We start from the raw sequence: 24,344 nt of genomic DNA, 5'->3' as shown, positions 1-24,344 counted from the left end.
GGCCCGCATGTACGAGCTCAGTAATACCTTATTCAAAATTTAACCCTTTTCTATCCCGCAACGGCATAGCAATGATGTCTGTGTGTGGCCTGAAAACTGTTGGGTATTGAGCATTTCTCCCAAACTAAGCAAGGAAAGCCTGGGGTAAAAATCAGAGCACGCTTACCCACACAGGAGCAACGTGGAGTAGCACTCCAGGCTCCAGTACCCAATGCGTCTCTAATGGATAGGATAACTCTAATGTCAAAGTCAAAGTCAAAGTCAAATGTTTCTTTATTCAAATAGGCATACATAGATGGCACTTTTGATGCGTACATTACATGCAAAATATGACATGGAAGTGAGTTGATGGCGATAACTAAATTCGTCTACTTAAAATGACGAAGTGGTGCACAGCTTTCGGAAAATTAAAATAAGTCAGATATCCCTCAGTGCCTGAATGTATTTCTTCTTCTTCCCCTTATCCCACTTTGTTTTATTCAAACCAAACGCTACGCTTTTGACGGCCGATCGGCGCAGTGGGCAGCGACCCTGCTTTCTGAGTCCAAGGCCGTGGGTTCGATTCCCACAACTGGAAAATGTTTGTGTGAACATGAATGTTGTTCAGTGTCTGGGTGTATATTATAAGTAATTATGTATATTTTTTATAAAAATATTCAACAGTTATCTTAGTTCCCATAACACAAGCTACGCTTACTTTGGGACTAGATGGCGGTGTGTGTATTGTAAAAAAAAAAACCTGAAGCCAGAATTGTTGTTTTGGTTTTGGTAAGATGGACAATCTGTGTGACGTCAAAAACCATTGGGGATGTTATTTTGGTGGTATTACCGCCACCTTTAGGTGGAAAGGGTTACCCCTTGGCATCGCAACGTCAATCAATTTCCCTGAGCTTTGGGAACTTGTGAAAAAGAGTGATGAATAGTATGCATTTCTGGTCCAAGTCCTTTGACAAGTTCCTCTTTGCATCAGACGTATGGTAATCAGAACGTCTGAGCCTTATCCGCTATGGTAATTTATGAACTATATTTATTTATTTTCAATTCTTGGGTAAGTAGAAATATGAAATTTTACAACAAAAACTTAAAATTGTGCTAAGAATTCCGATGAAGCCTGCGTTCAATCATTTTTTTTTAACTAAGATTCACTGCTGCGCCGAAGTCTAAATTACTTAAGGAGGCAGGAAGGTTCAGAGATCTATTCGCGGTGAAGGTAAAATTTTTGACGGCCGATTGGCGCAGCGGGCAGCGATCCTGCTTCTGAATGTGATGAACATTAACGATTTACAGTGTATGGGTGTTAATATGTATATTATATGTATTTATGTATATTATTCATAAAAAAATTCATCAGTTATCATAGTATCGATAACATAAGCTACGCTTACTTTGGGGCTAGATGGCGATATTGTATGTATTGCAGCAATACATTTATATTTATTTAGGCATTAATACTATTTAAATACAGCGTTGACAGCCTAGAGGTTAAGGCTTCGGCTTTCCTTTTCGGGGGACAGAGTTCCCCGTTCCGTTCCGAGTTAATTTCAGTAATTAAATATCGCTAACTTTAACGTTGAAGGTAAACATTGTAAGGCAAGGACGTGTGAAGTCTACCCATCCGCAGCCTGGGCCAGCCTGGTGGACTACGGCCTAAATTGGCTTAAGGCTAATTGGCTCAACCTAGTGGAAAGCTTTAGCCGCGGCTAATTACTATCGCACCGACAAAGCCGTCACGCATTCTGCACAATTTGCGCCACATTGTTCCAAATACACAGTGCACACGATGCTATAGGCATACCGATTTACGCTACAGAGATCAGTGGACGCTATCAAATAAACCAAAACCGCATTGACGTCAGTGATGTATCATTTCATATGGACGACCAACAAAATTTTGCTGTTGATAACTCCATACGGAACGTAACTCCTGTGTTGGATATACGAGAAGGTACTTTAATATAGGACGGCCGACTGGCGCAGTCATCTTAGTACCCATTACACAAGCTACGCCTTTATTTAACTTTGAACGCGAATCGACTGCAAAATCTTTAAATGTTTTGGTTAAATGGTTCAGTCGTCCAGACACTCCGTTAAAAATTATTTATTTACAGCACTTATTTATTATTTATGTTGCGATTGTAAACATAGGATACATGAAGTGTACAAAGGAAAGCTTGTCTCTATAAGAAATCTCTTCCAGCTACCCCAGGGTGTGACTAAGATGATGATGTGGTTCAGGTCAAATAAAGGTACAATATAGTAAATGATAGGTCTTTCTTTTAACTCTAAAATATAATTTTTATTAATACATAACTATAACCTAAAATAAACTATTTAAAAACTAAATAAAATCTAAAACGTCCTCGAAACCACCGCAGCGAGGCACAGTTCCTAAGATGCTGGCAGCATTGCCCCTTTGGATGGTCAAACTAATTCGTTGGCCAAGGTAACTGCCCGCTCTAGGATCACCGGTAGACTCGATAACCCTTTTCGATAATTCTTTGAAAAGGGCTCTTGCCTCCGGACCCCACGGTCCCAAAGTCTCTACTCCAAAAGGCACAAAAATGAAGCTGCTATCCAGGTTTTCATATTTACGCCTCTTGGCCTGCTCGGCACTGGAAGCAGCCGCACCTACCAATAAATAATGATAACTACTAAAAATATGTAATATCCAAATATGTTTCAATTCCTAACTAGTTAAGTATTTATGGTAGAATCCCAGGACGAAAAAGGTAATAACTTTGTTTGTCAGAGCTTGATGTTGAAAAAGAGGAAAAAATAAATTAGTATTCCACTCGTTGAGTTCTAGACAATGAAACCCTTGTATTGGCCGGGTGAGCACAGAGGCAACTCGGTTTTTCCATTTAGAACCTTAAAAACCAAAAAAAGATTGCACTTTATAGTTTTTCTAAGCCCCTCGACTCGGGTTGACTCAGAAGGATATATTAATGCGAAACCAGGCCGCGGAAAATACTAAAGTATAACCAATGTAGGGCACATAGGAAAATGTGCATACGTTACGATTTAAATATATGGTGGAATTCTTTTGTTTCAGCATGACCCCGTTTCAAATAGTTATGGATCAACGCTTTCAGAATCCCACCTAAGAGAATTTATGTCAAGTTATATTTTATATGTATACCTTTGAAACTTTAAGTCTTTAATAACGCACCGATAACTATGTGAGTTTTTTTAACTCCAATAACAGGTTTAGTTGTGATAAATTTTACCAAATTGTTGTACTTACCTCCTTGTTGCAAATTAGGCAAACAATAGCAATGTATAATCCTACTCATATTATATACTCAATCACGCAAAAGAAGCTGAACGGATTTAGATGAAATTCGACATACATGTAAAAGAACCCTTTGACATGGAATAGAACATAGGCCTTTTTCCGCATTCCTTAAGTAGTTCCCGAGGGAAATATGATTTTTTTTTACGATAAAATTAAAAGTTGTTAAAGAGCGCGCGGGAATAAAAACATTAATCGCGAAGAACTTAAGTCGCGCGTATCAGATATTTTAAATGAAATTAAATTAAATATTTATTTTTCTATATAAGGGTCAGTTATTGGTGTTTAGGATACAAATTTCCAACATATTTCGCGAATACATCAACTTTAATAGAAAATTTAAAAAAATAAGCAGTAATCACAGATATTTTATGATACCCATAGGAGCTAAGGTAATAAATAAGAAAAACATACATTTTCTTTAAGGTTTAAGGCATCAAAATTCCGCAGCACAACAAAATAGTATACCTACAGCATGGAGCGATGCTGGAGTGTTAGCTTCAGTGTTAGCATAGGACGAAGGGTCTCTCAAAGTCAGATATCACGTTTTTGGGAGCCCCGATATTGATAGATATATATGAATCGACTTTGACAAACCGAAACTAATGTTACGTGCCAATCAACGAACCCTAAAAAAAATAACCCCGCTTCTATTAACACCTACTCTTTCTTAATAGCTAAACGTTCATTCATCTTGATACTTTATTGAAGTAAAGAAGCCTAGTCTATTTCTCTTTCGCTGGGTTAATTTGATAAGCCACAGGTTGTTTTCATATCTCGTACAAAAACCTTTGCAACGCAATGTTCTTTGCATAGTTTTTTTTACCAGAAGGCGACAATAATCTCCCCGGGGAAAGGATAAAAAATTAACTTCTCCCACAGCTTTATCAACTCTTAGAGCACTGGCGCACGAGTGAAAATAATATCCAAATATTACATGTGTAATTATAATCGGGGATAAACTCCTATTCCATGTTCCTGTCCTTTAGCAGGTGGACACGTTAATTATATCTCCTGTCAATGGATATAATCGGGGGATATAATTTTTGACTCCTTGTGCTAACCCTGCAGTTGTATTAAGTTGCCTATGTTTTTTTTGTAAACCAATAATCGACAGACCAAGCAGATGGTATGTATTCGTATATAGTTGTTTGAATGTAGGTTGATAATAATTTTACACCACCTATTTGTTCTCGCTCATGTTGTCCTAATCCTAAGGTTGTCTGGCAGAGATCGCTTCTAAGCGATAAGGCCGCCTTTTGACAAGACATGCATTTAATAAATCGAGGACTATACTATTGATTGATTAATGGCAAGGTTGCCTGGAAGCAAGCCGCTCCGCTTTCATCTCACACGACATAGAACAATGATTGTTAAATTGTAAAATGATGTTGGAAAAGAGCAACTGCTGAGTTTCTTGCCGGCTTCTTCTCGGTAGAATCTTCCTTCCGAACCGGTGGTAGAGGCACTACAAACAGACAGACTTGACATTTCAAAAGTGCTTATCCGGCCTACTTGAAATAAATGAATTTTGAATTTTTCTATATTCAACTCCAGTCTTTGTTTCTCTCTATTCGTAATTTATTTTCCTCTCCGTGTAGTGTACAAATAAAGAGTTTAAGTAAATTAATAAAAATCGTAAGTAAGAAACCAATCGCCTATAAACGGCGCGACATTTTGCAGGTAATGCGACATACACGTCTAGAAGAGTGGCACTCTGTGTCCATCAATCTGAAACGAAGGTGTAAAGCCTTACACGCCTGTTTTTACACCGGATACCACGACCTTCAGACCGGAAAACAGCACTGTTGTTTAACGGCAGAAATAAGTTTGTGTACCTGGACCAACTCTTTCTTAAAAAGTTCTACTGCAACTAAAATGATGTCCACAAACAAAAAATATCATATTTTAGCTATGTATCTTGCCTAGAGTTTCTTGCGAAGCAGTCACATAGTTTCGTAGCATAGGTTTGACCTCGCTTTCTGCTACGAGTAAGTGACATCGAACAGCTCCGACAGTAAACCGACGACTATCACACCACCCTATAACACGCATTTAATTGAAAAATAAAACGAGCGCTAAAACGGAGATATGACAATTAGAAATAGGAAATTGCCGCATTTCTACATAAGGCTACAAATATTGCTAGCAATGAAACCGATTATGAAGGTATTTCAGACAGCCGGGAAATAGCTAGCTTACTTCAGCTGAACTGATCTTTATAAGATTTGCAAGTGGGACATTAGATGCTGCATCTCAAATGGTTACTCATTAGGTACATGTTTTGCCCCAAAGTAAGCGTAGCTTGTGTTATGAGTACTAAGTTAACTGATGAATATTTTTTCTATGTGTATATCTCTGAAACTACTTTTTTTCTTTGGTTTACAATAAAAGTGTATTCTTTCATTCATTTATTCATTCATAAATAGTTATAATGTACATATAAACACCCAGACCTTGAGAAACATTCATGAATCCAGCTGAATCCACAGAATAAACTCAGAAAGCATAGTCGCTGCCTACTGCGTTTCTTATTTATAAGCTCTCCGTACGGAATATGGTGACGAGCAGTGGCGCGTACAAAGGGTATGCACTACGCGGGCAGATGATATAAAATAGAGAAAATCGTAAGGCAGAGATCTTAAAACTCAAGAGTAGGTTTTGAATAAGTCATACACTACCTACCCCTACGTTTATTATGACTCGTACTCTCTAACTCGTCGGAGATTTTCTCTATTTGATATCATCCTTCCGCATAGCGCATACCCTTTATGTACGCCACTGGTGACGAGGCTCCCACCAGCACCGGTAGCATAAGCTGGAGACAAATATTATGACAAGGGACAAAATTGATGTGTCCAGCTGCCAAATCACTGCAACAAGGCTAATAGTAATACTAGTAATATATGGCCGAATACCCGTCTATTATTTAAAAATTATTTCCACAGTTGCTCCATTGCTCGGAGAGTTGATAAATCTGTACTGAATTCAAAATGGGAGAAAACCCAAAAGGGGTACTGTCATATGTATTCAGCAGATCCTGCGAAATTTTCATTGAACATAAAGTCTGGAGCTTTTATTTATAAGCCGCTAACAGATACCTGATTAAGTTCGCTTCCGACGAATATTAATAATCAATTGAATCCAAAATCAGTCAGATAATGTAACAAAATGTGTGTGTGTGAAAGTAAGAAAAGGGTAGCACTGCTACTAGCTATTAGGGTTCAAGTAGGGTTGAGGTCGGACTGGTGGCACGGGTCTCTCTCAGAATGAGAAAGGTTTAGGGCGCCGTCACGCTAGCGCAGTGCGGATTGGCGGTCTACACACGCCTTTGAGAACATTATGGAGAGCTCTCAGGCACGCAGGTTTCCTCACGATATTTTCCTTCAACGTTGAAGTAAATAATATTTTAATTGCTTAAACCGCACGTAACTTAGAAAAGTTAGAGGTGTGTGAAGCCGAAGTCCTACCCACTGCTTCCAAACGTCGAGATCAGAAACCGAACAAGAAGCACAACATTATTCAAAGAGCAACTGCCGTTACTTGGAGCCGGGCCATGTTTGTCGTTGGGGGATGTGTGGCGGAGCCGAGCGATTGTTTATGGAAACCGCGCACTGGACACAGAAGCATCGCCCGACCACCAGCTCGATGGCGTGATGATATCGTCATATCGTAGCGTGCTAATGAAGTGCCCTTAGTTGAGCAAAGTACAATGGGCTAATAATGACGATAATGTAATTCAAGAGTTGCCATGTCTGCAGATGGTATTAGGTAAGTTGGCATTTCTTCAGATGGTTTCAGGTAATTTGGCATGTCTTTAGATGGTTTACGGTAAGTTGACATGTCTGCAGATGGTATTAGGTAAGTTGGCATGTCTTCAGATGGTGTTAGGTATGTTGCCATGTCCGTAGATGGTTTACGGTAAGTTGACAAGTTTGCAGGTGGTATTAGGTAAGTTGGCATGTCTGCAGATGGTATTAGGTAAAATAAGCAGTATCTCTCCAGCTGGCGGTTTTCACATTGTTCACTTATTGCACATTCTATTTGATGTTCGAGCTATTCAAGCTATTGGTATTCGAGTATATTTCGAGAGCAGAAGCGTCGTGAAAAATTCATCCTTTATTGTTTAACTCGGAGCGTAAGAATTTATTTTATGAAGACTTCATTGTACACGGTTCCTACTTATTAGAAACCGGGACTTTTTCCGCTCCAATAAACTACCAGATGGCATCTTGAAGATGTCTTCAAGGCTTTTATTAAATGCAAGCTTATAGAAAGTTCCTATTATAGTATACGGGGTGGAATTTTGTAATGCCAGCTGAAGAGAAAGTACTCTTAATACTCGTAGTTATGTCCAATCTAAGAAAGGAGTCTGCATTACAAACAACTGCAAATTACAATCGTCTTATCTATATAGTATTTTAATGGATAAATAACGTCACTAGTAATTTTTAATTACTGACATACTCGTAAGTAAACAGATGGATCTTAGAGTCAAGCTTTAACAAGTTAAATTCCATGAGTCAAGACTCATGGAATTAAAAGAACAGATTTCATGGTTCCCCTTTCATTAAATTTATCAAGTTTCTCAGAGAGATTTCATCCTAGTAATTGATGCTAACGATCGATGCAATAAAATTACAGGTTGTAATTTTCACAGATTTAAGTTGGTTCAATTTCCGGTTCAAAAATAAAGGAATGTTTTCGGTACAAAATTTAGAGTACTTTCCCTTCAGGTGGCATCACAAATTTCTAAAAAAAAGGATTGGAATTTAGTCTAAACTATTCCACGCGATTTCACGCGCGGTAACATTAAGTAATGTTTTGGCCACCTTCATCATATACCCACGGCTAAAGCCTCAAATCCGACCATACCAGAGGGAGATCAGAAATTAAAAAATACGCTAGCGGGAATCGTACCCCGCAACTCACACTTAAAAATCACAGCGCTCATTGCTGCGTAGGCGATACTTTGTCAATTACTCGAACGCGCTAATGATAAAAGAAAAACTGTTAAGTTTTCTTTCGTAAAGATGGCGAGGCGACGTGCCCTTGGCGAGACCAGGTGTTTTAATGTCAAGCTATTGACTGACAGTGGGCCCTTCGTGTTGCGACTGTCAAGGCTGGCCTCAGGGCGCATTTCTATTGGCCGATGGGGAGCGCGTTTTGGGTGCGGAATTTATTTATTTACTAGCTGTAGAGACACGCGTTGCTGTAGTGAGCTGTCTGGTTTAATGGATTACATAGATAGATAGAAAACCCTTCATTGCAACATAAGAGAAAGAATCCATACCAAAAAACAGATACAATACTTAGAGCTAGGGTGCATCATAGGCAGCCTTATCACTAAAAGTGATCTTTTGACTGACTGAGCGTGCGAAAGTAAATTTAAAATTAATTTGAACATATATACTCCATTTACGTAATGAGTACACAAATAGAGATTAAATAAAATGTGTATATTTATATATACAAATATGTATAAAATTCTAAATTCAATATTCAAAATTCATTTATTTCAAATAGGCCTAATATAAGCATTTTTGAAACGTGAAATCTGTCTGTTTGTAGTGACTATACCACCGGTTCGGAAGGCAGATTCTACCGAGAAGAAGCCGGCAAGAAATTCAACTGTTTACATTTTGCATTTTTCATTTCAACATTCATTTTTCTATCTTGTCAGAGATGAAAGCGGAGCCGGATGCTTCCAAGCAACCTTATCATTATATCAATACTTCTATCATTTTATAATATTTAAAAAAAATTGTTGGTTTGATTCTAGCCAATAGGCTAAGTACCTACTGAACAGATTTCAACCATTTTTTTTTTGCCAAAAGAAAGCTAAACTATAACGCAGTAGGTAACGTAGACGATAATTTATAAAATTGACGATAGTTTAAAACAAATCGCAATAGCGGCTCTAGTGTTCCAAATTTTTTTAGATCGCCGCTAGTAACAAAACTTGGTTATATGTAAAGTATCTCAATGTTAATTCTTATTGTAATAAATAGTTTTATCATCAAGGTTATTTAATGTTAATATTGCAGCATAATACTTTTTAATTTATTCCAATCGGACATTTCATATGGAAGTTATCGCGAAAAAATTTAAGGACTATACCGAAACAAAACATAATTTAAAAAGTTCATTATAAAACTACACCCGATTTTTTATGAGCTTAAAAATATTTAAAAGCAAAAGGGAACGAAGTGGCAGGCAACAGTTAGTATCATCATCACCATCAACCTATTACCAGCCCACTACAGGGCACAGGTCTCCTCGCAAAATGAGACGGGGTTTGGGCCGTAGTCCACCACGCTGGCCCAGTGCGGAATGGTGGACTCCACACACCTTTGAGAACATTATGGAGAACTCACAGCCATGCAGGTTTCCTCAGAATGTTTTCCTTCACCGTTGAAGCCATTCATATTTAAATTTCTTAAAACGCGTGTAAATTAGAGGTGCGTGCCGGGATTCGAACTCCCCTGAAAGTGAAGTGGAAGTCTTATCCACTGGGCTATCACTGCTTCTTCAGTATTATATAAGTAATATAAAAATACGTTGTCATAGACCAGTAGTTAGAACTACAGCGTCCCTTACAATCCCCGGCAAGCACCTAGAACTGTAACATACTAAATCATTGTCAGTAAACAGCATTTCTGACAGTTCTCAATAATGTTCTCAATGGTGTTTGGAGTCCACCAATCCGCACTGGGCCAGCGTGGTGGTCTACAGCTTAAACCATTTTCATACTGAGTTACCCGTGTTGTGTAGTGGGCCGATAATAAGTTGATAACAAAGATATTTCTGTGTTAAAAGCGTAGTTGTGTAGGTACTCTTTATTTTTAATTTCAACTCTGTAATCTCCGAAATTAAGTCGGATTAAAAAATACTCTCGCAAAATATTTTGCATTTTATAGCTGTATTTTTCAGGAAGGCTATTTAATATCATCATCTTAAAGGAGCCGCGTGGGTCGACATTTATTTGTATTGAAAACTGATAAAAAAGTTTCAACAAAAATAATTACTTGTCAAGTGTTGTAGCTACGCGAACGAATTCGAGGAGAACCGCTATTATACTAAATCTGAGAAATCTGGTTTGACGATGCACTCTGAGAGGGTAACGGGCTAAAGGGTATGACAATTACGTTAAAACCATTCCCTAAATCGCATAACGGCACAGCACCATCACCAAGAGACTTATCTGTAAAACCGAAACGCTAATAGTTTCTGAGTAAACCGCTGCCATAGTCTTTAGTGAAAGTAATCAAGTACAGCCCTAACATCACATGCAAAATAAAAATCAAGTGACTACTGTCACTTTATTAAATACGCGTCGCGTAGCGGTATTTTATCCTCAATAGGGTTGACAGAAGTAAACATTTAGAATGTTTTGTATGGGTTTGAATGGAAAAATAAATATGCTTCTATAGATTTCTAATTTTCACAGGGTGATATTCCTTACGATATATACTGACGCACCCTTCAACAGTATTTCGTTATTAGCTTACACGTTGTATAATCGTAGGGACATTAACTAGAGTGAACTGGTTACATAACAGAACAGTTACTGAACTACTGCATAAATACAAAAGCAAATGCATTACAGATGGATAAATAATTATATCAGTTGAGTACACTGTACATGGAGTACTATCATTGTCTGCCACTTCTAATTACTATGATTGTTTTTTTTTTTATTTTACATTCTAAATGGAAACTGCTTTAAACACAGACCTTTATTATTACGAATAGACAGGCAGCTGTTGTACAGCGTCCATCCTTACTAATATTATAAATGAGAAAGAGCATTCGTTTGTCGGTGTGTCCTTCTTTCACCGCCGTAACTGCTATAATAAGATATTCCAAGGAACTAAAATAAAACATCTGGATTATTATATACTCTTTCTTGTATAGTATATACACTTGAAAATGTCTCTTAAAAAGTTCAAAGTTTTTATTAAACGTAAGTTTATAGAAAAGTCATATTATAGTTTGACGGCCGACTGGCGCAGTGGGCAGCGACCCTGCTTTCTGAGTCCATGGCCGTGGGTTCGATTCCCACTACTGGAACATGTTTGCGTGATGAACATGAATGTTTTTCAGTGTCTGGGTGTTTATCTGTATATTATAAGTATTTATGTATAATATTCATAAAAATATTCATCAGTCATCTTAGTACCCATAACACAAGCTACGCTGACTTTGGGGCTAGATGGCGATGTGTGTATTGTCGTATATTTATCTATTTATTTATAGTATAAAGGACTACGTAATCGATAAAAAGCTTGGATGTGAATTATTGCTCTAACCAGGTTGCTCTTGTAATGATTTTAAATGACAATTTGAGATTGTGATAACAAAAAAAAACACCCGGATAAGTTTGTTGTGGGCTTCTTGTTAGACCAAGACGCGAGCGGAACCATAGTAGCTGCAGTTCAAAGTTGTCGAATTTAGTCATATTTTACATGTAATGTACCTACGCATCAAAAGTACGGGCCTACTTGAATGAAGATATTTTTGACTTTGATTTTGACTTTATAACAATTGACAGCGATTAACTCCAGGGTCCCATAGTGCTGGCATGGCGACCCCGTACTGGTAAACGCAGCGTTGGTCGTACCTAAACGGTGCGTACAGAGCATCAAGCCCGTCGCTTGACGCTAGTGGGCACAAGCGGCATAAAACCGTGGAATTTGGAACGTTCTACAAGGTTCCTATGTCCAGCAGTGGACAACCGTAAACGTCGTTCAACTAAACAGCTTATGTAATAAGTTAAATAAATAGTTGAAAAGAATATACGTAATATCTATGCATCAATGTCATCATATTAACCCATTACCAACAGGGCACGGGGTCTCCACCCACAATGAGAAGGGGTTAAGGCCGTAGTCCACCACGCTGGCCCAGTGCGTCTTGGTGGACTCCACACACATTTAATAACAATATTTAGAACTCTCAGGCATGAAGGTTTCCTCACGATGTTTTCCTTCACCGTTGAAGCAGGTGTTATTTTAATTACATAAAACGCACATAACTTAGAAAAGTTAGAGATGCGTGCTGGGATTCAAACTCGGCCCCGGAAAGTGAAGTCGAGCTCCCACCCACTGAGCTATCGCCGATTGTGTAATATTATAAATGCTATATATATTATTATATAAACGCTAAGCTGATTTTCTTTGTCTGCCCTTCTTTCACGCAGCAACAGCTTTGCTCCTTCACGCTACGTGATTTTGTGACAATAGTTTTTTATGAGAATTTCTATGAGATAGCTCTACAGCGCAGTTATACTCAACTCATGCTGAACCGATCTTCATAAGTATTAAGGTCGGCTTTAGTTGGCTAATGCTCTATCTTTCTCTACCACAAAGCGTTTACAAGCGTTTATCGGTGCAATGTGTTAAGAACATTCAAGACTCTCCAGAACTCCACGCGACACTATCAATTGTAGTGTTTCCGTTAGTTTAAACGGTCCGATCCAAAACAGAAACACCACTCTGGGTCTATAAGATTCTCAATCGTTTAACAACATGTTCAAATTATTTAATAAACCCATCTGCGGGCGTTTACAGTTTATAAAATGGACTACGTATCTGAGAAGTCTTCAAGTTAAGTTTAAAAACTTACAACTCGACTCGAAACAAAAGTTTACATTTTCTATGTAAATAACAACCCTTATGAGATTTTGAGATTCCGTTTACATAAGAAATCTAATATATAAAATTGTCTTCACATAGTGTTAGGGGGCGCACTCCTCTAAAACAGCTTTATCAATTCTTGTGATTTTGTTTGCACATTCGGTAGGGTGGATACCAAATACCACCCAATGTTTTAAAATATATTTTTTTTATGATAGAAATCATCTCTAAATATTTTTAAGAAAACTAAAATAAGCGCGGGTGAAGTCACGGGCAACAGCTAGTAATTACTACTACTTAATTCCTCAAACATTCGACAAAGACGTACCACTAAGCGATTTAGCGTTCCGATACGATTGCGCGAGAAACCGATTAGGTGAATGGGTTTAATATAACTGCCGTTACAACCAGTTCACTTACCAGCTGGTGAGAATGCGATCAAGAGCTAAATTGTAGTGGAATAAAAAAAACTAAATAGTTCTCGAGAAAAATATTTTTTAAATGAACTGCCCGAATGGTTGGATGTAGCTATCGGTAAGGTGGAAAAAAATAAACAAAAGAGGAACGTGAGACGCGAAGCATCATTCATAATTGAATTGAAATGAAAAATTATCAAAGTGAAGCTATCTCGGAAGATAACTGAGTAATAAAACTGCAATGTAGTTATATTATTTCTAGTATTGGAGTATTTTTTTACGACATCACTCACTAAAAAACATAGTAGCTCTGCTCGCGCACTTTGTCTGTCTATACACGCTAAAGACAGCAACAAATGTAGCGATAGGCATTCAGGTTTTGACCAATGCCAAGTGATTCTATATCTTAATATTCACTGATTCTATCTCCATTTAAGATATTGATCTTCCGGTTTAAAATATCTTTAGATTCGGCCTCGGGTTTCATCACTAAAGCTCCGAAGTAGTTTTTCGCTGGCGTAATAGAGAATTGTCGATATAATAGAAAATATATTATCCGTTAGCCAATCTTAATTTTTAAATCACACATTCTATACATATATTATTTTAAATAATATATTCTCAAGATTATATAAATGCAATTATAAATAAAAAAATACCAGTATCGATATAATGATAGATTTGATACAGGCTAACTTCGTTGAATATATATTTTTTTCTTTCTAATTTTCCGGTCATATTCGCCTAATCTTATGTTCAAACCATTTTTATTTGCATCTGAGTGCAAACTTACATTTATGCTCTAATATATTATGAAAACCAGCGCTTCCTTACATCATCATCATAACATAAACCCATCACCGGCCCACTACAGAGCACGGGTCTCCCCCCACAATGAGAAGGGGTTCAGGCCGTAGTCCGCCGCGCTGGCCCAGTGCGGAGATGGAGAACTCTCAGGAACGCAGGTTTCCTCACGATGTTTTCCTTCACCGTTGAAGCAAGTGATATTTTAATTGCTCAAAACGCACATAACTTAGAAAAGTTGAAAGTACGGAGAGTAACGTAGACTGCTTTTAGTTCAGTTTAAGGATGCTTTACATGAGCATTTTTATTTATACACCAAATATTATCCTTCCTTCACGATCTAACGAAGCAGTCGAAAGACTTAATCGCGCAGCTAGTAGAAAAATGAAACAGAATTATGCACATCAGCTAAAAATCCTCAGAGGATAAGTTGATGAAACTTACCTCAATAGAGCTGTTTCCTCGGAGTTGGTGGAAGGCATGTCTTGGCTGGCAGTAGGTTCTTTATCGGCCTTATCCGAAGCTTTCGCCCTGAAATAGTTCATCACAGGTACAAAACTCATATTAACTTACCGTAATAGGATGACTAAAACGTGTATTTTCAGATAAGATACTTATTCAGTTAGGTTCAGTTCAGTGAATTAAAAAAAACAAAAGTATTTAGTATTTACTCTTATGTATATTAGAAGATATTGTAAGATAGCTATTAGTTTCAATAGTTTTCATAAGTCACATAATTTTACGGGCGCATAGGTTTAGATAAAATTCGAGAATACCACAGTATTTTTCACATTAAACGGAATCTAAAGTCCAAATTAGTTTTACCGGGCACATAGTTTCAGTGGTTATTGAGTAAAACAAAATAAAAAAATACGTGTTAGTATTCGTGTACTACACATGTTACAAGTTATAGTTCTTTGGCGTAACAAGATAAAAATCTTTTTAAATAATTTTATCATTTGCCTTATTCTACGTTTGTAGGGAAAACGACACTAACAATAGAAAAAAATAATCCTATTTTTGATAGAAATTGCCAATTATCTCGGCGGGTGTCATGGCAGTACTCTAGACGTCTAATTAGAACTTTAGTAAGTAATTGTTCCCTTGCTAAGTTTGTTGATTTTGTTATAAAAAAAAAAAAACATTTTACAAAATGGTTTTTTACAACACATGACAAAATTTACTGCGGATAGTAATCAAGTTCATATAGAATAATGCTAATGGATTTGAATTCTACGTTTTAGAAATGCATTAATATGTTATGGTTAGTTTCAGAAACATTAAGTTCACAATTCCATGGAATAATATTATTATTATAAAGAAAAATAATATTATGATATTCTGTGCCTGGAAAGTTTCTGTAGCAAATAAATATGTAACATTATTATCCTCACCCCATAAATATATATATTTATGCCACATATCTCATAATATAAGAGAAAAGCATTAAGAATTTAAATTCCCAATGCTTACTTGTCGGGCTTTAGTGGCTTTAGAGGCCATCACCTTGTGTTGCTTATTCTTTTCTGCCCAGATAACGAATCTGATCCGCTGGATGATTAAAACACGAAACAATTCCAAACAAAATCGCAGCCCACAAGCCCTAACCATCTTGCTAACGGAACCCTAAATTATGAGTACTGAAGTACTCAATTATTATATACTTAAGTAATTATTATGTACAAATATATCCTTCAATATAATAGCTTATATTGCCATAACCTCGTAATTGAATGTTGAGGTCTTATGCTGGCCTAATAAATATTAAGATAAATAATTTTCATAAAATTTTTATTCAGTATTTTGTATCGATTAACAAGATCGAGCCGACGTTGACGGCCGAGTGGCGCAGTGGGTAGCGACCCTGCTTTCGGAGTCCAAGGTCGTTGGTTCGATTCCCACAACTGGAAAATGTTTGCGTGATGAACATGAATGTTTTTCAGTGTCTGAGTGTTTATCTGTATATTATAAGTATTATTCATAAAAATATTCATCACTCATCTTAATACGCATAACACAGGCTACACTTACTTTGGGGCTAGATGGCGATGTGTGTATTGTCATAGTAAATATATATATTTTTTTTTTTTAAATAATATCAATGAACTTCGCATTGGTCAAGAAGTAGAACTGTTTATATAGTGATTAGGGCAGTTCACAAAATGACGCACAGTTGCAAAGCATTGCATTGCAAATAACTTAATAAGCAGTTGCTTTCATACATTTTGCATGAAAAAAATCACAACACAACCATTAATCAACTGCACTGGGTTGCAGTGCAAAGTTTCATTATGATATCATTTGCAACAAAGTACTTTGTAGCAAGTGAAGTGTCCCTATAAACCTTCAGACCTTTTTAATGCAAGCTGGTTCTTTCAATACAACACAGAAGCATTGTTTAAAATTATTTTGTTTTTGTTTTGAAGTAAGAATTTATGTTATTTATTCTTACAGGTAGATATAACAACCTGATCAGAATTATTAACTCTAACGTTATAAACTCTATTTTCTAAAGCTCTATCTGACTCTAACACAGTGGACAAGGCTTGGGCTCCTCACAATGGAACATTTATTAAGCAGTTGATAATGTTTATTCATTTAATTTTATAAATTTAATTTAATTTAATTTATTCATTTAGTATCATTATCACTATTCTATAAGGTGAGAATCATAATGTTTTCATTTTACTTTTGGTATATTTCATCCATAGAATTGTAAAGAAAGTTAAGAAAGTTAGGTGTACGCATGGCAAAAAAGTGCAAATCAAAAGGGGTTAAATGCTGTGCTGTTAACAACTTACTCATTTAGTTTGTTTGTAGCTTGCATGCATATGTCAAAGTAAGGCGCTAAGCATCTCCGTGCCTTGTCTCGGAATGGCAAGGAACGCCTTACCAACTTTCTGGAGTGAGATGTCTCTTCAGTACGAAGACTTCTATCCACAGAAGTGTCAGAACTATATCTCCTCGGACTCTCATCCATGGCAACTTAACATAACACAACAAAAAATAACAAAATAAACTCATACTGAAGTTTACTTACTAAGTGATTTTAATTGCAGTGTATAAAAGTACAGGTAATGTTTAACTTTCCTCCTGAACACTTTTTTACACTAAAAATGTTATTGCTAAAACAAAATTTTGAAGCCAGTGTGTGTTAGTTAGTAAATTATAAGTTAAAGCAACAAATATAAAGTTTGAAAATCCCTCCACAATTAGTAAGTTACGTGAAGAGTTAAACTCGCAATGCAGTTTCAATGCAGCAGACAAAACTAACAGAAAGTTACAAAAAAGTTGTTGGGAACTTACCTTGAGTTCACCACACGTTAACGTCTAAGATAACTTCGAGTTTCAGGGTACCTTGACTTCAAGCGATCACTAGAAGCACTGATATACCGGTCACTGTACACAGACTTCAGCAGCCCGACGTTGAATGCTTCGCTAGTGCTAACTCAACCCGATGTTCGCCAACTTTTGTCGCTCACTTCTCGCTGTTTTAACGACGCATGCGCTAACGAACACGTCAATTATTCAATCCGAACCCGGGAAAATCGCAATGACTCATATTTAGTAGTTAAAAAATAATGCTGGTGACAATAAACTTTGGTAGAGTTAAAAAAGATAATTTAAAATCCGTCCTATGAATTGTTTTGTTTACATTCGGCGGTTTTCATAATACAGCAAGAATACCCATAGACCAAGTATGAGCTATAAACGTAAAACAAAAGTCAAACTTTTGTGCGGAAATTTCAAAAAACGCTGAAATTTGAACAAAACATTTGAAATTCAATTCTTCAAATATTGTGTGATTTTGAGTTATCTTCATGGTTTTCAATCATTGATTTAATACACGCTACTACTTTATACTATAAAATCAAAGATATCAATGAATTTTATTTATTTAATTTGAAAACTTAATGTTGTTTGAAATTAATAATAACATGGAGTCAGTGGAATACAATTTTGTCAACTTGCTCAATAAATTTGGGTTTTCCTGTTGCTAAAATATAAATGCAATGAAAACAAAGTTTTTTCTACAGCTTCCGTTCAGCTACTACTAGCGCCATCTTATGGAAGATTACAATATTTCTTCATAGCAAAGACTCGGAAGAGTACTCTTTTGCGTTGCCATGAAACCAAATAGTTGTAGCGACCATAAAGAGATGGAGCAAAATAAAAACATTTCCAAATTGAACAATTATAAAATGTTAAAATATAGGTAATAATAATGAAGTTTATATTACTAATTTTCATATCTTTACATACGTAACGATTAAATAGTAATCGCTACATGTGTAAAGTAATGAAAATGTTTAAACAAATAAAACCCACTTGTATAACAAATTTTAAACCAACTATAAATACCTAGTAAGGAAATACAGTTTTGTATAAATCAAGCTTGAAAACTGTGCTACAACTAGCTTTCAATAGCAAAAAAATAGCAACTAGCAGGCAACCTATCTACTAACTATGATAGAAAATGCGGTTGAACCCTAAATCTAGTTGAACTAAAGAAAATGAAAAAATATAGGTTAGCATGTAGACGTTCTGTGTACTACCCAGTTTTTCTTGAACGTATGCAAACTTGCAAAGCAAAGAGTCGCGGAAAGCAGATCAACTGCGAGAGCATGCTCGAGCAGTTAGTTTCTTTTTTGAGTTGTATCGATACTATTTAATTTTCTGTCAATTTTCACAAACTCGAAACAATTTTGTCTTCTCAGAATTATTTGACAACCACCGACGTAGAAAATCAACAATATACAAAATAACTTTAATCTGGTTGAGAGTTGATAGCGTGCCACGTTTGACACCACATTAACTACTCCTGACTACGCCAGGGAAATTGAAATTGATATTGGTCTATATTTTAATTCAATTTATGATATTTGAAGAATTAATAATGTTGAATGTTTAGTCGACCGTTATTGTTCCGATCGTCGTCTCAGTCAATGGTCTTCTCTCTCTAAATATACTTGTTTATTTATTACTTATGGAATCCCTATCCCTATCACTATCCCTATCCCTACTAATATTATAAATGTGAGTGTAAGTTTGTTTGTTACGCTTTCACGCAAAAACTTTGTACACATATTCTTGAAAGTGTTAGAAGTAATATAGGATACTTTTTATCCCGACATTAAGCTTATCCTATGGGAGAGGGGATGAAAGTGTTTGACGATTTTACACCATAACTCCGACAAATTATAACCGATTTAAATAATTATTTTTGTACTATATGTGTTTAATTTCGCCCAAACTTTGTGTAGATCTGATGAATGTGGTTGGAGATAGAGGACAGAACTCCGCAGCGGACAGCAGCAAACCCCGCATTTAAGGCTTAGCGATACTGAATACTTAATTTTTTTTTCAAAAACAAAATCAAACGCAGACGAAGTCGTGGACAACAGCTAGTTATTAAAAAAAAATCTGACGATTGCGAGATTCTATAATATTCAATGACAAGGTTATATTGACATGTGCTAATCTACCCTACAATTTTCTACTCTCAATTATTCTATTTAACAAATGAATATATTTATAAAATGTGAAAGTGATATTGATGAATTTTAAATAGAATATAAAAATAAATGGCGGAGTCCCAGGATCATTTTACTCTTTCGTCAATAAATATCTAATAATAAAAGTTTTACTTCAATCGCGCGTAAAGATTACACACACTTACTTTTTTTAAGCATTGTTAAGGATTAAAAAAAAATTAAAATCAATAAATGTTATATAATAATAATAAAGGTAATGCAGACGTTAAAAAATAAATTCACTTAAAACCTAAAATTATTGTTAAACCACCGGTGCACGCTAGATCAAATTTGACAAACGGATTTCTAAGGTCCTCATCTAAAGTGCAAAGGATGGTATTGGTGCAGCGTCTTAGCCTTTCCCAATAGGAGGCCGTCCGTGTTCTGAGAATGGTAAAGAAATCGGGAGCCCGCGCTGACGCAAACATTGATTTAGCAATGCAGAAACGATGTGTTAAGGTAGCATAATACCAACAATTTAAAAAGTATCTGCTAAACTGCTTTTCGCACTGACCTATATTATAAGTAAGTACTTTATAATACAGGAGAGTGGATATTCCAGTCAACCAACAACCGTCATTGGGTATATTTCATTTTGATGCATAATGTTTGTTTGGATGCATTGCTGCAAAATTTTTTAGAATTTCTGTCCAAAATCTTTAAGAAAAATGTGTACTAAAAAAGTTTAAATGTGTTGCGCCGTTGAGGGCTGTAATATTTATTTTCCGATAATTTTCCACACGGTTTAACGATAAATTATGTTTGAGGCTATTTGTGAATTCATGATTTCCAAATTTTCTCGGGTCTGGACTCTGACCTGGTGTGGGGGCTCTTAGTATGTGTCTAGTTACCATCCAATCGACAAATACGTGCTGCCAAGCGATTAACCGTTTCGGTACGACGCTTTGTGGCGTAGGAACAGGTTAATGGCTTATTACTGCCATAGGGGTATGGCGGTATGGGTAACATGTGAGCCCCCTGCCATCTTAGACCGCATCATCACTTACCATAAGTTGGGATTGCAGTGAAGGTCTTACTCGTAATGAAATCCTCATCATCATCATATCAACCCATTATCGGTCCACTACGGGGCACGGATGCCCTCCCACAATGAAAATGGTTTTGGCCGCAGTTCACCACGCTAGACTTCACACGCCTTGGAGAACATTATGTAGAGCTCTGAGGCATGCAGGTTTCCTCACGATGTTGTGTGTGACGTTACGTGACAGTACAAATACTAACCATATTATTACCAATACTTCAACCCTTCGCCCCCAGCACACAGTCTATATAACACAACCTATATAACAAACCCTGCTTTCTGAATCCAAGGCCTAGGGTTCGATTTCCACAACTGGAAAATGTTTGTGTGATGAGCATGATTCTTTTTCAGTGTCTGGGTGTTTATATGTACCTATATTATAAGTATTTATGCATACCATTCATTAAAATATTCGTCAATCATCTTAGTATCAATAAAACAAGCTACGCTTACTTTGGAGCAAGATGGCGACGTATGTATTTAAAAAAAAAAATCTGCAAAATAGTGTCAATAATATTGTAATTGTAGTGTAAGTAGCCTTAGGGGTAAATTGTATTTGTGGCAGCTTCACAAACACAATTTTTTAATTTGAATCTTATTATTTCTAAAATTTTACATTAAAGTACATAAAAACATGTATAAATGAGAAATAAATATAAAAATTATAGTCATTGAAGTACAACAGTATATATAATATAGTAACAACAGAAGAACACAACATGTAAGTAGTCGATTGTATGTAAACAAGCTGTTTCATTAATGTATAAGGAAAGGGTACTTATATATAAGCTAATATTATATTAGTTTAATAAATTGATGCGCTCTTTAGCTGGCAAATTGTACCTAGTATCAATACATGCAAAAGCCAGAGTAAATTGGAACTAAAATCCTTATTTTAAAGGATAACACTTCTGCAGATATCCCTCAAAAGAGCCCAGAGCCATAGCCTTGATTCTTTGATTCTCCTTTCACACCAACTGGAAGCTTGGACGTGAGCGAGAATCAGTCACAAATCAACCCAAAAGACTAAGTTGTTTTCGTACTTAAGTAAGTAGGTAAGTATATTAATAATTATACTTACCCTTCAAGAGATACCGCGGGGCACTTTTCGGGCGAAGGTTCAGTGATGAGAAGCTGATGGTCTTCATCACTGAACACACTGGTCCCGGCAACCTCCATCTCACTCCTTGCCGACAGAATCTCGTCGCAGACGAAACCATAGTTATCCATCTTGGAAATGATTAGGTGGGTACGTAGGTATTTAAAATGATAACAAGAGATTCAAATATTTTGGTGCCTACAGCTACCTTTAACCTATTTCGTAGTTTTGCAATAAATCCTTTCAGATGACGTAACTATACCAAAAACCTAACATGCATAATTGGCTTGAGTCTGCGATAATTTTGGCAAATTACACCCGTAAATATAAGCACAAGTATTAAGTAAAAACTTATTTTGCTATAATGTACTATTGTATCGAATATGGTCTATGAACCATCGCGCATAAAGCACAGTAAGCTACTGATTGTAATGGATCTATTTGAATTGAGTATTGCCCATTGATGGCCATTGAGTTATATTAAGTCAGCAGGTCGAGAAAAGCCGGGTCCACACGATACACAAAGCGAGGCGTGCTGTGTCTAGTCGCAAACGAATATAGTGTGTAACGCAGATATGACAAATTTAACTAGTTATGTGTAACGCAGATATGACAAATTTAACGCTTTGTATTCATAAAATATGATTGGTAACTACTTACGTCAAGGTACTCTGATTGGTTGATCTAAGTGGATTAGGTCGACTATGACGCGTAAGCACGCCCAGTAGAGTCTATATAAAATCATTATATTTATGTAGAGTATGGAGACTTGAACACTTTTACTAGTGCTTCAAAATATGGTTTTTCGGGCGTGTGTAACTGATCAACTCTAAGATGGTCTGACTGACACTAAAATATGTAAGATGACTCTAGGAAGATAAAGATGTCGACCTAAAGCGCTTCTTTAGAGCCCGTATTTAATCATCTGAGTCGTAAAATACGTGCTTCAACTTTCACGTAAAGATATCACTAAGATTAAAGAGGTAGCCAGGAAACAAACGACTGTAAAACTAATTAAGACAAATTATTTGTTTCAATTAGGTAACACACATACGTATCACCTACGCCCCGACTTCTGACGTCATCCGGACATGGGTCCTTACCAGTCATAGCGGAATTCGGAAACTCTAGTCCAAAAAGCAATACTGTCTGAAACGTCGATCCAATTCCCCGTCTCCCATTCAATTGTTCTCTAGCCTTACAAGGCTAGCATGGGCAGGAGACGTTTCTCTCCCCGCAGAAAGAAAGTAATTATATCTTCTCCAACAGCTTTTTCAACTCTCATAGTATTGGTACAGTGGAAATATATAAATGGAGCGGAGTGTGGACTCAGCTAAACGAGGCTGAATGGTTACTATCTATAGTGTTTGCTAGAAATAAATAGCTATTAGCAATTATTTATTACCCGAGTTAGGTGTATGACAATGAGACGTATACATTGTTTCTCTGATAGTTTACTTAGTCACATGACGGTAATTCACTATGATTATCATCGGAATCGGCAAAAAAGAATTTCAACCACCAACATTCGACTTTTCGATGTCTCGCTGAGCACTTGAAGCTCTCGTTGATGGCAAATATAACAAACACCCCTAGACCTGATAACAATTGTCACCTGTCAATCTGTCCAACAAAATAGGACGGAAGGTATACCCAGCGGCGGCGGTGGGACATTGTAGGGACTATGAACTTAATAATGTTTATTTTTCTCTTGGATAATAAACTACAGTTGGGTGCCCATATATGTAGATACACTTGCGGGTAAACTAAGCACGCAGTCAGAAAAATTAGGTAGATTACTGACATTTAAATAGCTTGTTTATTTTGCGTACTTTCATAGTATATCCTACGGGATCTTGATATGGGGCAAAGCTGTTAATATCGAAACTATATTTATATTGCAGAAAAGAGCTGTAGATACGATCAATATATAAAGTAAAATCACGCGAATCCCTCCGTTAGAAGTTTATAGAAATAGGTATACTTACTGTAGCAATATATTCATAAAATATATGTAGTATTTTTAAGACAACATATTAGACAACTTACAAGAAATGGACATAAATTACATAGTGTCATCTATCTGCGTATCGTCTGCGAAAGGTATGGATGTCATTTGTGGGATTGAGTATACGCTTTTATAATATGATTCCTAGGGTAATTTTGGACCTACCAATGCATAACTTTAAAGAATATGTTAAAACACATTTATTACGGCGAGGTTCCTATACAATTGATGAATTTCTTAATGAAGCATCCGGCTCAGCTCTCTCACGAGAAAGAAAAATGAAAAATGTAAAATTAAATCAGTTGATGTTGAAAAAGAGCAACTGCTGAGTTTCTTGCCGGTTTCTTCTCGGTAGAATCTGCCTTCCGAACCGGTGGTAGAGTCACTATAAACAGACATACTTCACTATAAACAGTTTCAAAAGTGGTTATGTTATCCTACTTGAAAAAAGAGAATTTTGAATTTTTTTTGAATTGCCATCAAAAACAAAACTTGAAAAAAATAACCAAGT

The 24,344-nt window shown here is 36.4% G+C and overlaps 1 protein-coding gene across 3 annotated transcripts in view; it reads right to left on the bottom strand.

Annotated features, from left to right (window-relative positions):
- Positions 1-22,127, bottom strand: part of LOC120636488 (protein NDRG3-like) — a 161,065-nt gene extending 138,938 nt beyond the window's left edge. For 2 of the 3 annotated variants that reach the window (XM_039907988.1, XM_039907989.1), the window contains exon 1: positions 21,808-22,127. In XM_039907988.1, the coding sequence (XP_039763922.1) occupies positions 21,808-21,956 (149 nt within the window). In that variant the 5' untranslated portion in view covers positions 21,957-22,127. Of the gene's footprint in view, positions 1-14,594; positions 14,682-17,456; positions 17,778-21,807 lie in introns of those variants that run through there. The other variant, XM_039907990.1, reaches the window with a different exon arrangement.
- Positions 22,128-24,344: the final 2,217 nt, after the last annotated feature.

This window comes from Pararge aegeria, chromosome Z (genome assembly GCF_905163445.1).
Source record: "Pararge aegeria chromosome Z, ilParAegt1.1, whole genome shotgun sequence".
Classification (NCBI taxonomy): Eukaryota; Metazoa; Arthropoda; class Insecta; order Lepidoptera; family Nymphalidae; genus Pararge; species Pararge aegeria.
Note: the sequence above shows the minus strand (reverse complement) of the source record. Positions and strands in the feature narration are given on the sequence as shown.